Consider the following 14,068-nt stretch of genomic DNA (forward strand, 5'->3'; position numbering starts at 1 on the left):
CGACGACTGGTGCCGGTGGCTTGGGATTACTACTAATGCTATTGAGTAACTTTATATGAAAGTAATAGCCTTTCTAACCGATCTAGCTATGTCAGGTCCACTCATATCAATCTTAATAAATCCGACAAAGTTTACAGGAGTACAAGTATTCCTGCTAAATTTGACAACAAAATTTGTCAAGTCATCTGAGCTCACGGTGGTACTGTTTTAGCCTTGGGAACTGGACCTATAACTTTGTTCAATACCATTAGGAGGTTACTGGTTTAAATATAGATCGGTTTATAGCAATGTAAGTTTGCATTGTAAGATCTTTGACTTCAATTCAAATGTCTTCAATTGTTACTAGCCTACAGGGGTTGCTAGGATTACTTCTACTTGTAGTTGGGAGAATTACTTTACTAGGTGTTACTGTTAAATAACTCTCCCAGCCACGTGTAGAATCCTGACTTTTATTGAAGTACACTGTGTGATGTATAATAAAAGACTAGAGATCAGAGAGAGTAGTTTGAGGGTGAGAAAACAGTACCTTGTAAGGGGGAGAGATCAATGGTTCAATGTAGGATAAAAAACTAATTTCTTTTACTTTGGGGTGGGTTTTTTTTTGTTTTTTTGTGTGTTTTTTTTTACACATTTTAGTTCTTATCTTATAAAAACAATTTACTTTTAATGGATGTTTGTACACCTAAATACAAACATTTCTTAAAATGTCAAATTGAGAATAGATGAATTTTGCTATATTAAGTGCATAAAGTGTCAACAAAAGAACAATTTTTTCTCTCACTATATTCATGGCACTACATACTGAAACTGATTGTGCTGTCTGAAACATTTTTAATTTTGGCCAATTTAGTTAGAAAGGGGGGGGGGGATGGGGTTCTAAGGCCTAACTAAACAAATTTAGTTTTTATTGTACATTGATCTCGCCCCCCCCCCCCCCCCCCACAGGCAATTGAAATTTAATAGCCATAGTGAAGGAACACCTATAAATTTGGTTATTGCCTAAACTTCCATGATTTGAAGAGAACACCTTTCAAAAAACCAGAGAATAGAAGTGACAGTCCCATGGATATGCTATCATATGAAACAAATTTTCTACTAACAGCTAGATCAGCTAGCAACAGGATTAATTTTGTTGTGAATTTGAGTGAACTAAATTCATCACAATGTTTTATACGAAACGGGAAAGTTTGCTGGCAACAAGCACTTTCAAGAGTTTTCAGTATTTTCCTTGTACAATAGAATGAATCATTTCTGGTCACACAGCATGGATGTTTTATGAACTTGAGATAGTAAATTTTGAACTTTGCTTCGACAAGCACACCAGGTCACATTTCCATTTTTTCCCCTTTCCTTAGCAGTCTTGCAAGCACTAGCCAAGATATACAAGAAAGGCATTCACATGTCCCTCTGCCAACTTTTGACATACAAATTGCCACTCACACTTACACCATGCATTCAAGCCAAATACACCTCTTGGACCCATCAAACAATGCAATGTCACACTCTCTTGCATTCTTGCCCCTACTTAGGACATCTTGTTTAATTCTATAAAATAAATTCAAGACTAGTTCATTCCACCAATTTACCTATACATCCTTCCCATAGTTATCATTTAACTGTCATTACACACAACACAATGGATTATTTCAGTTTGTCTGGTTTTATTGTCATGAATTTTTTTTAGTATAAAAAAGTTTCCTAAAACAACAATACAATTAAGCTGTGTGACTCAACTGCACAAGGCAAGTCAGGTTTGTTTTTGTTTATAACTTTCGTTGTATTCAGTAGTGTGAATTTGTACGTGACAACTTTTTTGGTTGTACGTGACAACTTGTTTGGCTCTTGTCAGAGACTGAAGCAGAACCATCAGTTTTGTACAAAGGATAGCACCAGTTCCATTGTAGGAAACCTACCCAACTAACATTTGCACATTGTAATGCATCACCACTTAATCTGAGAGGAACTACTAACGAACTAGGTTAAATACTAAAACTGAACTATGATAGCTGGCAAAACATAACAGCAGTCTCTCTTGAGCTTTTAACGAATACTGAAATTTATTTAACTATCAAAAGCTGCCAAATACATTTCAAGATAGCTGCCCAGAGATGTATAAATTTTTGACTAATCTTTGGTGCACTCAATGGCAGCCATTTTGAAATATGTCACGCAAAGCATGATGGGTCATTGTTCTGTTGTAATGTTCATTGTCGTCTAAGTGGTTGCAAATGTAATGTAGAGGACCAGAGTTAGGCAGTTAGGCAGTTTAGAAGCACTTGCGGTGGACGATGGATGGACCAGATTCATCATATTCTTGTTTGCTGATCCACATCTGTTGGAAGGTGGACAGTGAAGCTAAGATGGAGCCGCCGATCCATACAGAGTATTTACGTTCTGGTGGGGCAATGATCTTGATCTTCATAGTACTGGGAGCCAGAGCTGTGATTTCCTTCTGCATACGATCAGCAATACCTGGGTACATACTGGTACCACCAGAAAGTACAGTGTTGGCATACAGATCCTTACGGATATCAATGTCGCACTTCATGATACTGTTGTATGTGGTTTCATGGATACCAGCAGATTCCATACCTGTTTAAAAAATAAAATTTCACGATTATGGACTGTGTGACATTGTAGGTATCACCAAATGGCAGGACAAGTTCATTGAGGTAACAAAATTAAACTACGTACAAAGACAGAAATTCTAAATGGTACATACTGGTACTATCAGAAAGTAAAAGTGTTGGTATACAGGGCCCACCAGATATCAATGTCCCACTGCCAGTTTAAACAAATAAAAAGAAATAACCTCAATCTTGAAAATAGCCTAGGAGATTAATTTCCTTCCTTGAATGAAGCTATCCTTTCTAAAACTTACAATCAACTTCAACACCTGTGATAAAGTTTATACCTTGTTTGTACATAATTCATAAACTGTAAAGATTTTATATCAACACTGGTACCTCAATAAATCTGGCCATGAGTTTAAAAGTGGCCATATGGATGGGATTGGGTATTTATTTTTAATTTTTAATTTATAGAACATTTTATCAAGGCTTCCTACTTGCAAAACTAATGTGGAACAACATACACCAAGTCCTTGTATGTAACTCAATAATTGTAAAAGATTAATGAATGTGTAAAATGGTTGTTATTATACATACAATAAACTTTAACACATTTTTTTTAAATAGCTTTTTGCAATGTATTGAGAAAACTTTGTCTATGTTGTTTCACATTGATTTTTCAAGTATGAATCTATGATAAAATTACTTTAGAAATAAAATCCAAATAAATGACATCTATATGGCCATTTTAAGTATTCTGAAGATACTTATGGGTCTAAATGTGTTACAAAGAGTATAAGAAATTGTTTACTTTCATTTGTAGCATGGAGCACTCAGTCACATACATGTATCTTATTTTACTTTTGGTATTCGTATTTGTCTGCTTTTTTTGTAAGATTAGTTGCTTGACGAGACAATTTTTTATCAAACTGCTAAAGGAAATAACCAGAGAGGACAAATATTCTTAGAAGCAAAAAAATCTTTTCAATTATGAAACTTGACATTAAAATACTAGAGTACAATGAAACGGCTCACGAATAGAATAAACCACACTTACCGAGGAAAGCAGGTTGGAAGAGAGCCTCAGGGCAACGGAAACGCTCGTTTCCAATGGTAATGACCTGACCGTCAGGCAGTTCATAGCTCTTTTCTAGTGATGAACTTGAAGCAGCAGTGGCCATTTCTTGTTCAAAGTCTAGGGCTACATAGCACAATTTTTCTTTGATATCACGAACAATTTCTCTTTCGGCTGCAAGGATAGAAAAATAAAATTTAGTCAGGCTAAAAAAGTTCATGAGTTTTCAAGCACTAATAGTCAACAAGTCTCGCACAATATTCACTCTATAATAATAATAATAATAATAATAATAATAATAATAATAATAATAATTATAATAATAATAACTTTACTTATAATGGATAGTTCTTAAGTATATAAACACTTGTTTCCCAAGAAGTTCAGTGGGGGCCATCCCCTCATGGATTCAGTGTTATCTAATCAACGTTCAACTGCTGAAGTTTTTCTTTGACTTCATTGTACTATGCAATAATCTAGCAAAACAAAACTGAAAACTTATTTGTTCACTTACGCCTATGGTGTGCTTTTAGCCATTCAGTGCTACTAAATAGAGCATTGCTTTAGAGATTGGCGCTATAGAAATATGATTGATTTTAATATGTACCTGTTGTTGTGAATGAGTAACCACGTTCTGTCAAGATCTTCATGAGGTAGTCGGTAAGATCACGACCAGCCAAGTCCAAACGGAGGATGGCATGTGGCAAGGCATAACCCTCATAGATTGGTACAGTATGTGTTACACCATCACCAGTGTCCATAACAATACCAGTCGTACGACCAGATGCATACAGGGACAGTACAGCCTGGATGGCTACATACATGGCTGGTGTGTTGAAAGTTTCAAACATAATCTGCAAAGTAAATGAATAGATCAAAATTAAAACATATCTTTATAAAATAAACCCGATTTGATTGGATTTCAGATGCAATTTTTAGAATTTACCATGTTGTTCACCATCCCAACCCCCCTTCACTCATGTTGCTTTGAAGCATAAGTCTTTCAGTACTCCTGCTTTTATCAAATTTACCATAGCAACAGATAAAATTTACCTGTGTCATCTTTTCTCTGTTTGCCTTGGGGTTCAATGGAGCTTCCGTGAGCAGAACTGGATGTTCCTCTGGAGCTACACGCAATTCATTGTAGAAGGTATGATGCCAGATCTTCTCCATATCATCCCAGTTGGTAACAATACCGTGTTCAATTGGGTATTTCAAAGTCAGGATACCTCTCTTGCTTTGTGCTTCATCTCCTACATAGCTGTCTTTCTGTCCCATACCAACCATGACACCCTATCATTGAAAGAAAGTAATAAAAAAAAGTTTCAATTAAATTTCAGGATAACATAGTGTAGGCTTTTGAAATGTTGTTTGTTGTTACTTCTTTGGCAAGAAGCTTCATAGTTTTCAAGTCAAGAAAATCTTTAACCACCATAAAGAGGTATGAGGAACTCAATTTATTTTCAAATCTGACACTTAATTCAACATGGGCAGCAAAACCTTTCTACAAATGCTGACAGAACAAAAGAAAATGACATGCATATCAAAACAAGATACACACCCTAATTGCATGGGGCTTTTTCTATCACTCATCTGAGCTTCATATAAATTGGAATTGTTTTCAGGAAAATCCTTGAGATGCATTCTCTGTCAAAATTCTAAGTTTTGATAACGTGTGTGTACAGTATGTATACATACACAAGTGATTGATAAATTCTACTACAACACTGAAAAAACTTGAAGCATTATTTTCAACTTGGCAGTAAATATTTTACATAGAAACTAATTATATCTATCAGAGCATACAGTGTCCCATTTGCAAATTCTGTTCAATAAAAATAGATGCCACATAATGACATACTCAATACCGACTCTGAAACATTTCCTTATATGGTAATGCCATCATGTTTACTTATTACCTTCCCCTTGGTTAAGGACATCCACCCATTCCTAACAGTTTGCCCGGATGTCTGCACTATGAATGTTGGGAGATTTTTTCCTTATCTGAGATGTCACAAGTGTTTGCACAATATATTTTACTGGGCCAAGGCTGGTCCCAGACAATAAGTACTGGGGGCCATCACTGGAATATTTTATTGACATGCCATTCTCTAGTCAAAAGTACAACTATTCCATTTTTTGACTAGACATTTAATTGGTGAAGAAAAAATAAATAAAATGCAAAACAAAAACCCACCCAAATGCAAAGGGGATAGGTAACTAAGAGCATTGTTGCATAGCCTTGGGGTCATAGTTGAAATAGAAAGCACTTTAACTGATGTTCAAAATGCACTGAACTCATAAAGTTGTCTGATAATTAAATTTATACATACAGCGAACCTAAATTCTAGCACTATCAGTCACATTTTTATGAGGAATCAACTGAATATTGGGTTTATTTTTTTCACTGTACATGTGGGCATTGCTTGTTAAATAGTAGTACACTAATATTAACACTAAATATCCAATCAATGTTGAAGTTATTCTCAATTCATGTCCATAGATTTGTAGCAACAAAGAGCTGTGTAATGTTAATTGTCTATCACATTGAAAAGCATCGTCTTAAATTTTTAATTAAATAAATTTCTAAGGTTGGCATGGAAAAGATAGATTAAAATTTAATCAAATAGTTCGATGAAATCAACCCATCATCATCCAGTGTTATATCACAATCACTAAATATAACAATGACCGCTGTTTAGTGTTTGAAATAAAGGAGGCACAAATTTCCAAAAGTGTTTCACGCGAGTATTTTTTTTAGGGCACTCGTTGTAAATAGCCTAAAGCAAATCCTGTATCCCTACATCATTTAGAATTACAATCCATAAGATCAAATTACACCGTTTTAAGTTCTAAGTGCTAAACCGTTCGTTCGCCCATTATTAGGACTACGTAAAAGTCGTTGACCTCCAGGATTTCCTTTCAAGCAACTTCTCAATAGGTGTGGGTACCCCGGTATTTATCGCCTGATCATATGTGGGGCGTGAAAGATGAAGTTCAACGTGGTGTATAAATCTAGTTCGTTTAAAGATCTTGCAGGCTTTGCTATGTTTGGGGTAAAAAATAAGTTTGCGTAAATGAACTTTACCTGATGACGTGGGCGTCCTACGATGGATGGGAATACAGCTCTGGGGGCATCATCTCCGGCGAATCCGGCTTTGCACATACCGGAGCCATTGTCTACAACTAAGGCGGCAACCTCATCGTCACACATTTTGATTTATGTTTGGGTAGCTGAAAGAAAATTAACAAAAACATAATCAATTTACAGTACATATACAACACAGCTGCAAAGATTTCAAAAGATCTGATATATTTTCACTCTGTCATCTGGATTGCGTTCAAATTTAAAACGCGCTGCTCCCAACTGTACCTCGTGGTTTTCGTCTGCAACGGAAGACTCTAAAGTTGCAGACGAAATCATCATGGAGCTTGGTTCATATATGGTTTGATGGAAACTTTAAAAAAAAATATTACCACTCAATTGTGTTCACTGAAATAAAACTCTACGAGTGAAGTCGTCGGGTGTGGCTCTACTGAGATGTAGTATGACAAAGTACAGCGAGTCTACGAAGTCGGTAAATTCAAAATTCGAAAGGAACTATAAAATCTTTAGCGCGACTATGTTCAATAGCACGCGCATCTATCATGTCTAAGAAAAACGTTGATAAACGAAAACTTACCTTACTACGGTAAAGAACAAGAGAAAAGATTCCACAATGTGTTTGCAGAACGTGTATGCTATCACTGCCTGACTCACAGTGAGGAATACTGCAATGTGCACAGGTTTTAGAAGCGTTCAGAATCGTGAATTAGGAAGGGAAATTTGAAAGCATTTCCTAATTTAGTGTTGCACCCCGGAGTAGGCATGTCTTGCAAAAATTTGTAAGAGGTCACGCAAATATGCCACCGTCGGAGAGAAAAATTTTGACCATATATGGACATGTTTGAGATGATCGGATTTGCCGTCAACATGATCAGGCGGGCACTTATCACACGGTTGACGGAGGGGTGGCAGCATCAATTAACAGGGGTGATTTTGCTGTCTGGCAATTTATACATACATTACTGACGTTAGATATAAAACACGATGTGAAACGTTAATGTTCAAATTCTCAGGGTAACTATTTTGATATAAAGATCCGTTAAACCTCATGTCCGATATTTTTAATATATCATGGGGTTGACCACCCCTCCGTACGAAGTACAAGGATCCGGCGAGCAAGGTAAGAACAAAGTAAACGTCTAGGTCATGTAAGGTTGCATTAATATTTGATCGTATGCACCTTATATGGCTGTACTATATCTCTCGCTGTTAGCTTGTGGGTGTTTCATATTTGGCGGACATTCTATGCTGTGTGTGTCGGCAAAATTTTCTGCTGAAATCAATGTTTATTAGCGGACTGCTTCATTTTCATTGACTTCCTTATAAGGTACGTGTCCCTGGAGGCGTTGCCAAGCGCGGAGGGGAACTTATTAGCATATTTATATTAGGCCCCGCCCTGATTTCACGACAGGTCGTCCCTGGAAATGTGGAAGTGGATGGCTAGGCCGGCTAGCTAGCTATGATTCATGGAGTTGTACTGTACACATACTTACTATGAGCGTATTTCGATGATTCACATTGTGTGTAAGTTATGATTAACGGTTTATTTGCTGTCACCATTATTAGACACCACAGTAAATCTTATCAAGACATAATTTAGCACTATTTTGGGGAGAGGTCTTTCCTATTTTCCGCCACTTCGAGTATTCATATCTTTTATTTTGCTTGTCATTGATTTTACAAAAAAAAAAGTTTGTTCAGTATTCTTTGCAAACAAACGATTTAATATTTGTTGTTCGTGCAATCTGGAAGTGAGATATGTGTGTTGCTAATCAGCGATACTATTCAATGGCGTGTATATTGGGGAGGCCGATGGCCAGCTGGTTGACCTCGTAGAAATTTGTTTGGCTATCAGCTATCATGCATCCACAAATCACAATTCGCCCCACTAGAGTAGACTGCGAAGGAGCGAGTTTTAAACAAACACGATGTTTACACCCATTTTAGGAAATAGCTTTTCTAACCTTAGCAACAAAAATTGTGAAATGCCTAACCTTGTCGTCGCTATACATTATCAACATCATCTTGCAATGTCAGGGCGTGATTTTAAATCGACAAAATACTGCGATTCAGTGGCTTTATCATATTTATATCGAATCTTTGTAGACGATAAGAATTATCTTAATACAAGTACTCGACTGCCAGAAAATAAGAATGAAACCCCCGGAACGTTCTACAATGTGACTTCAGCTGCGTGTTTGACATCGGAAAACAGACAATCTATACACTTGTGATCACTGGCACCTCCACTGAACTAGAGAACACCCAGGAAAATACACATAATATCGTTTACAATCTATAAGGTATTGTCGTTTCTTATTTTGGTATATTCTGGCACCGTCATTTGAAGATTGTTTTGATTATTTCAAAGACCTTTAAAAATTTAAATACAAAAAAATAAAGTTGTATGCGACATATTTCCGTCTTGTATGTGAACGTTATCTGTCCACTGAGATGTCGAGAAAGGTGGCCTAATATATATTGGTTAGACCACAGTTGGTATCCAGACTATATTTATATTTGTATCGGTTCTAATATTTTTCATATCGACGAAGGTAGATTGGCAAAATTGGCTATTAGCAGACGACCATAACTAAATGTACATTTCGAGTTAGGGTTAGCTTCCGGGTTTACACATTGCATTAGAGATTACACAGCAAGGTTCTGTTTAGCTTGACGACGGATTCGATGCCGACGTTTAATACGCTTTGCTATCACAATATGTTCACTGGGTCACGGTTCTTACTGACAGTGACAATATCAACAATGTCGTCGAATGTCAATAAGGTTATTTTACTTTTAAATGTTCTGAGGCATTACTTCTTTGTCAGCAATTTACCTGAGACCAGCTAAAATTGAATTTTCTTGACCGAGTAAAAATTATTCAAAATCAAATGCATTGACACCAGCTTTAGCTATTGGGAAAATCGATTCGGTAAACTTGCATAAAATAACTCCGTTAATTATTTATAAATATTGCGAGATAGTCTCGGTGCGCAAAACACTACTGGCAGCGTGACGAGTCTTTATATGGGCATGGAGCGTTTGGATATAGGAATCCAGGAAGAGTTTAACAGACTTAATTAAATCAAGTATTGTCTTTCAATGGCAGTCTTGACCTAAAACTTTACGACAGACTTCAAATAATTTTTGCAGACTTGAAAAATACACGTTGCCCGATTAAAACTCTCCGTCGATGCAGCAGATAATGATGTTTTCACAATTTGATACCGGCCAACTAACGATATATGTGATCGTACATATACAGCTCGTGTCCATGTGTAGAAAATATTTAATGTGTGTGTGTTGTTTACAGGAAGTTGATGTTGGAGTACGAAGGGTGTTGGCACTGTATTTTTTTAAACGAAGAAATGCTAAGTATGTCTTCAATTTACTAAGGATTATTGCAATATTCTCGGAGGATGAAATATCTGATTGTGTAAAAATAAATAAATTTACAAGAAAATTAACAAGATTTGAGCTCGCGTCATTCTCTACAGGGTGCAATCGCAGCTGTCACTGTGGAAGTTCATCGACTTAATAGATACTCTATATGAATCCTTATCAGCCAGGGAAACGAACGAAACTACGCTTCCATATACAAATCGTTTATACTTTGTTTTAATAATAAAGAGAATTTAGTTTCTGTTCCGGCGAATTGCAAATTATTGTGAATGGTTCCACATTTAGTGTATCAGATGATCCCTTGCTACATGTTACGATTTGTGAAAAATCAGGTGATTTCCTTTACTCATACATATCAAAACAGAAAATAAATTTGTAAAATTTTATTTCTTTGAATATAGTAACGAATCTGATGAATTTTAGCAAAGAGTAAGTAAATCGAGCGATGTAAACTTCCAATACGAAGATAACACATATGACTTCCAGGTTTCCAGTAATTGAAGTACAGTGTTGTATGACACACATGCTCTTTTCCTCTTGTCACCCACGTAAAGGAGTTGTTATGAACTCTACTCTGAGTTCATTGATATCAGCTAGGGGATGCTGCCCATGTTTTTTCAAATCAAAATTATTGAGGTTCCAATTTCAAAGACCTAGGCCAGAGTTTTACCTTCAAATATTCATGCATATATTATCCCACCCAACAAGTTTATGAAAACTTATTGGACTATAAAAATGCTATCATTGTTGTGTTGACAATTATGTGACATATATACTACAGTAAAGTTTGTTGTTGCGACATAGCGAAACTAACAATGTACAGAGGAACTTTTTTTTCATATTTTACGAATTTATTTATGTACGAAAAATGGGGGTACAAGCTACATAAACCAAGAACTAAGACTGCCAAAAGTTGTCAAAGGAGTAGAAAATGTGTGATACGGCTCAATACTGAATTAAATAATGCACAGGAAAATTATATCAACACATCTTGCATTGAGGGTGACTATTTTTTTAGATGTGCATTTTTACATGTATAGAGGAACTTTGTATTCAGGACTGATGCCATGATATCATAATCAGCATTGTTTTATTAAAGTCATCAAATTTATGGTGTAGAATATTGTGGCATGAGGAACTTGAGGAAGTACAGTGTAAGTTTACAGGAATGATAGCAACCATATCAAGTGTTGATCCTTGTAATTGAATTCTTATAACTTAGAATTCGTTTTGCTTGTCTTCATTGAATATGATGAATGGTGCACTGAATGGTATGTGTGTTGTCCCCATACCATGCACACAGCAATAACTGCTGATTCGATTCTGTTGTGGAGTTGTGTCAGACTCAACTAGTCTGGATGCCAACGTGGTCTCTAACTAAACCAATGTACTGGTGTAAATCGTAACGATACCGTACAGGAATTAGACTATGTCAGACAGACATGCTGAGATTATATGGTCTCTGTTACAATTCGTTGGGAAAATGATACCTAGATATTAAGAATTGTGTATAAAGTGATAGTAAAATTGATTTTAAATGATCTACAGTGATTTTAGTGAAAGAAGTTAGATTATGTAATAATTTTAGTAACTATTTCCGCATATGTTCCGACATGGATGTTGCAACAGAGATTCCAGACATCCATGGTGTGAAGGACATTTCATTCACGGCATGCGCTCTTCTGATACTCCAATTTTAAATGTACTCATTTATACCATGGAAAATATACTAAACCGTCCTCGAGTTATGTAAATTTAGTCAATACTAAATCATATAATATCAATAATGTGTTGACTAGAATGTCCATGTAACACTCTCATAACCGGTCTAGATCTTCGACCAGACTCACCCCGTCGTTGTCGACAGTGCCGGTAGGTCACTGCGGAACTGTGACCATTGGTGACGATTTTCTTGTGTATGGTAAGCCAACGTTTAACTATGATGTCATGTAAATAAACGGAATGAAAACAATGAAAATATACAAGTTTCTCATTTGATGTGTATGTTTGTGTGTGTAACGTTTGGGTTCTAAGATGTCAGCACTTGTGGAAATTTGTTGATGATAGTATAATAAAATATGCCAACAGTACGCGTGTAGCATAATTGCATCGGGAGGTTATCGCCAAGGTACTGAGCCACAGACACTTGTGTCCTGGGATGGGTTTTCAGAATATAATAAAATATTGATAATATTTACATGTTTGGCCGATAATATTTGAAAGAAGCAAAATAACACGGGTTTCTAGGATCGCGTAATCAGTACACACTCCGCTTGATTTCGCTGTAAGTGGACTTGGGCGATCCTATTAGTCAAGTAACAGTTACAATGTATTTTAAACCTTCCACACATCGGCCAAATGTGTCAATATTATCGCTATTTTATTAGATTCTGAAACACAAGTGTCTGTGTATTGAGCTAATCATCACATGTTCAACGAGTTCCATGCTCGGTAAAACACAGGACATCTGGAGATCGTTGCAACATGATCCCAATCTTGTGGAAATACTCTTCTCTGTGGAATAAAGTTACTTCGAGGTTCTTCATTTATGTGCATGTATTTTATGCATATTCTATCAACGAACTATTAAAATATTTGGTTTCTAAATATGAGTTTATATAGGTATCGGTATCTCTCTCTCTCTCTCTCTCTCTCTCTCTCTCTCTCTCTCTCTCTCTCTCTCTCTCTCTCTCTCTCTCTCTCTCTCTCTCTCTCTCTCTCTCTCTCTCTCTCATTCACCCACCATCACCATGTATACACGTGATTGCTGATCATCAAGTAATGGGATACTGGGAGAAGTAAAGCTCGTTAAATTATGTTCCCCTTTCTTGCCACATAAACCCGAAAGTACCGCTACACCAACATTTTCTCTTTCGAAAGTGAATAAAACATCACAGCCACTGATTCCCGCCTTGCAGTCTATTAATAATTATGACTGAAGAATCTAGGGCTGTTAGAATTACTATTACAATCTATTAAACCTTGACAACTTGAATTCCTCAAACGAGACAGTCGCAGCCCACGAGTTTCGGCGCCGATACAGGCTGTAATATATATATCGTGGTGTTTGGTGTTAGATCACCGTGTCATTGTCCAGGTCATGAGTTACCACTTGCAATACAATTGATACTGTGACGTTTGTCACGGTGATCACAGTTCCCGATTAGGTCAGGGACAAGTATAGGTCAAAGATGACAGGGCAGTATTATTAACTGATTGATCGGATAAAAAAAAATGATTTAAAAAACCCTGACAACTTGGCAGTACCAATCTACGTCTTGTTTACGGTCCATTTAATTCTGTATTCTGTTGTCACCCCTACTCGAAATGAACTGGTTTCGTCTCAAATCACTAAATGGGTTTTTAACTGTACCTATCTACTATCCATACTTCAACCGGTATAGCTCACACACAAATACGTCACTGGCTTGTCACTCTCTACATACGGTTGTACGGTTTGTATCTCATGTTTCACATTCAGATATTGACGTTCATAAGCTTACTTAGCCACAGTACAGGGTCAATGTAAACTCTATAAAAGTACATGTATCTTAGCAAATGCAAACTCGTACATTATCCCTTCCCTCTTCTGTTGTAAGCCTATAATTTCTGGCAATAAAGTTATCATTATTAAGCATACAAATGAATGGTCCTATTTGATAAAGGTAATTAATTGTGTACAAAAAAGATAGTTTGGAAATACACACCAGTCATACATATACATTATCTCTGTGCGTGTATACCTTCATGCACACTTTTTCTTTGTGCTTCATGGTACATCATATACATGGAAATATTGTTGGATCCATGCAGCAATGCATGCTGATGCTCTGTACTGTCGAGTGGTCAAATGGCTTCTGTCAGCGCCCTCAGCCTGCTCAGCTCCTCAAATTTCCCATCAGGCAATGTATC

The 14,068-nt window shown here is 36.5% G+C and overlaps 1 protein-coding gene across 1 annotated transcript; it reads right to left on the minus strand.

Annotated features, from left to right (window-relative positions):
• Positions 1-1,641: 1,641 nt before the first annotated feature.
• LOC144435860 (actin-1) lies at positions 1,642-7,486 on the minus strand. The gene is made up of 6 exons (XM_078124498.1): positions 7,329-7,486; positions 6,734-6,879; positions 4,699-4,938; positions 4,253-4,499; positions 3,628-3,819; positions 1,642-2,592 (listed from the first exon to the last, which is right to left on the minus strand). Exons 2-6 carry the CDS (start codon positions 6,857-6,859, stop codon positions 2,267-2,269), a joined length of 1,131 nt encoding a protein of 376 aa, XP_077980624.1. The 5' UTR covers positions 6,860-6,879; positions 7,329-7,486; the 3' UTR covers positions 1,642-2,266.
• Between the last annotated feature and the right edge of the window lie 6,582 nt (positions 7,487-14,068).

The sequence above is a fragment of the Glandiceps talaboti genome, chromosome 5, assembly GCF_964340395.1.
Source record: "Glandiceps talaboti chromosome 5, keGlaTala1.1, whole genome shotgun sequence".
Lineage (NCBI taxonomy): Eukaryota > Metazoa > Hemichordata > Enteropneusta > Spengelidae > Glandiceps > Glandiceps talaboti.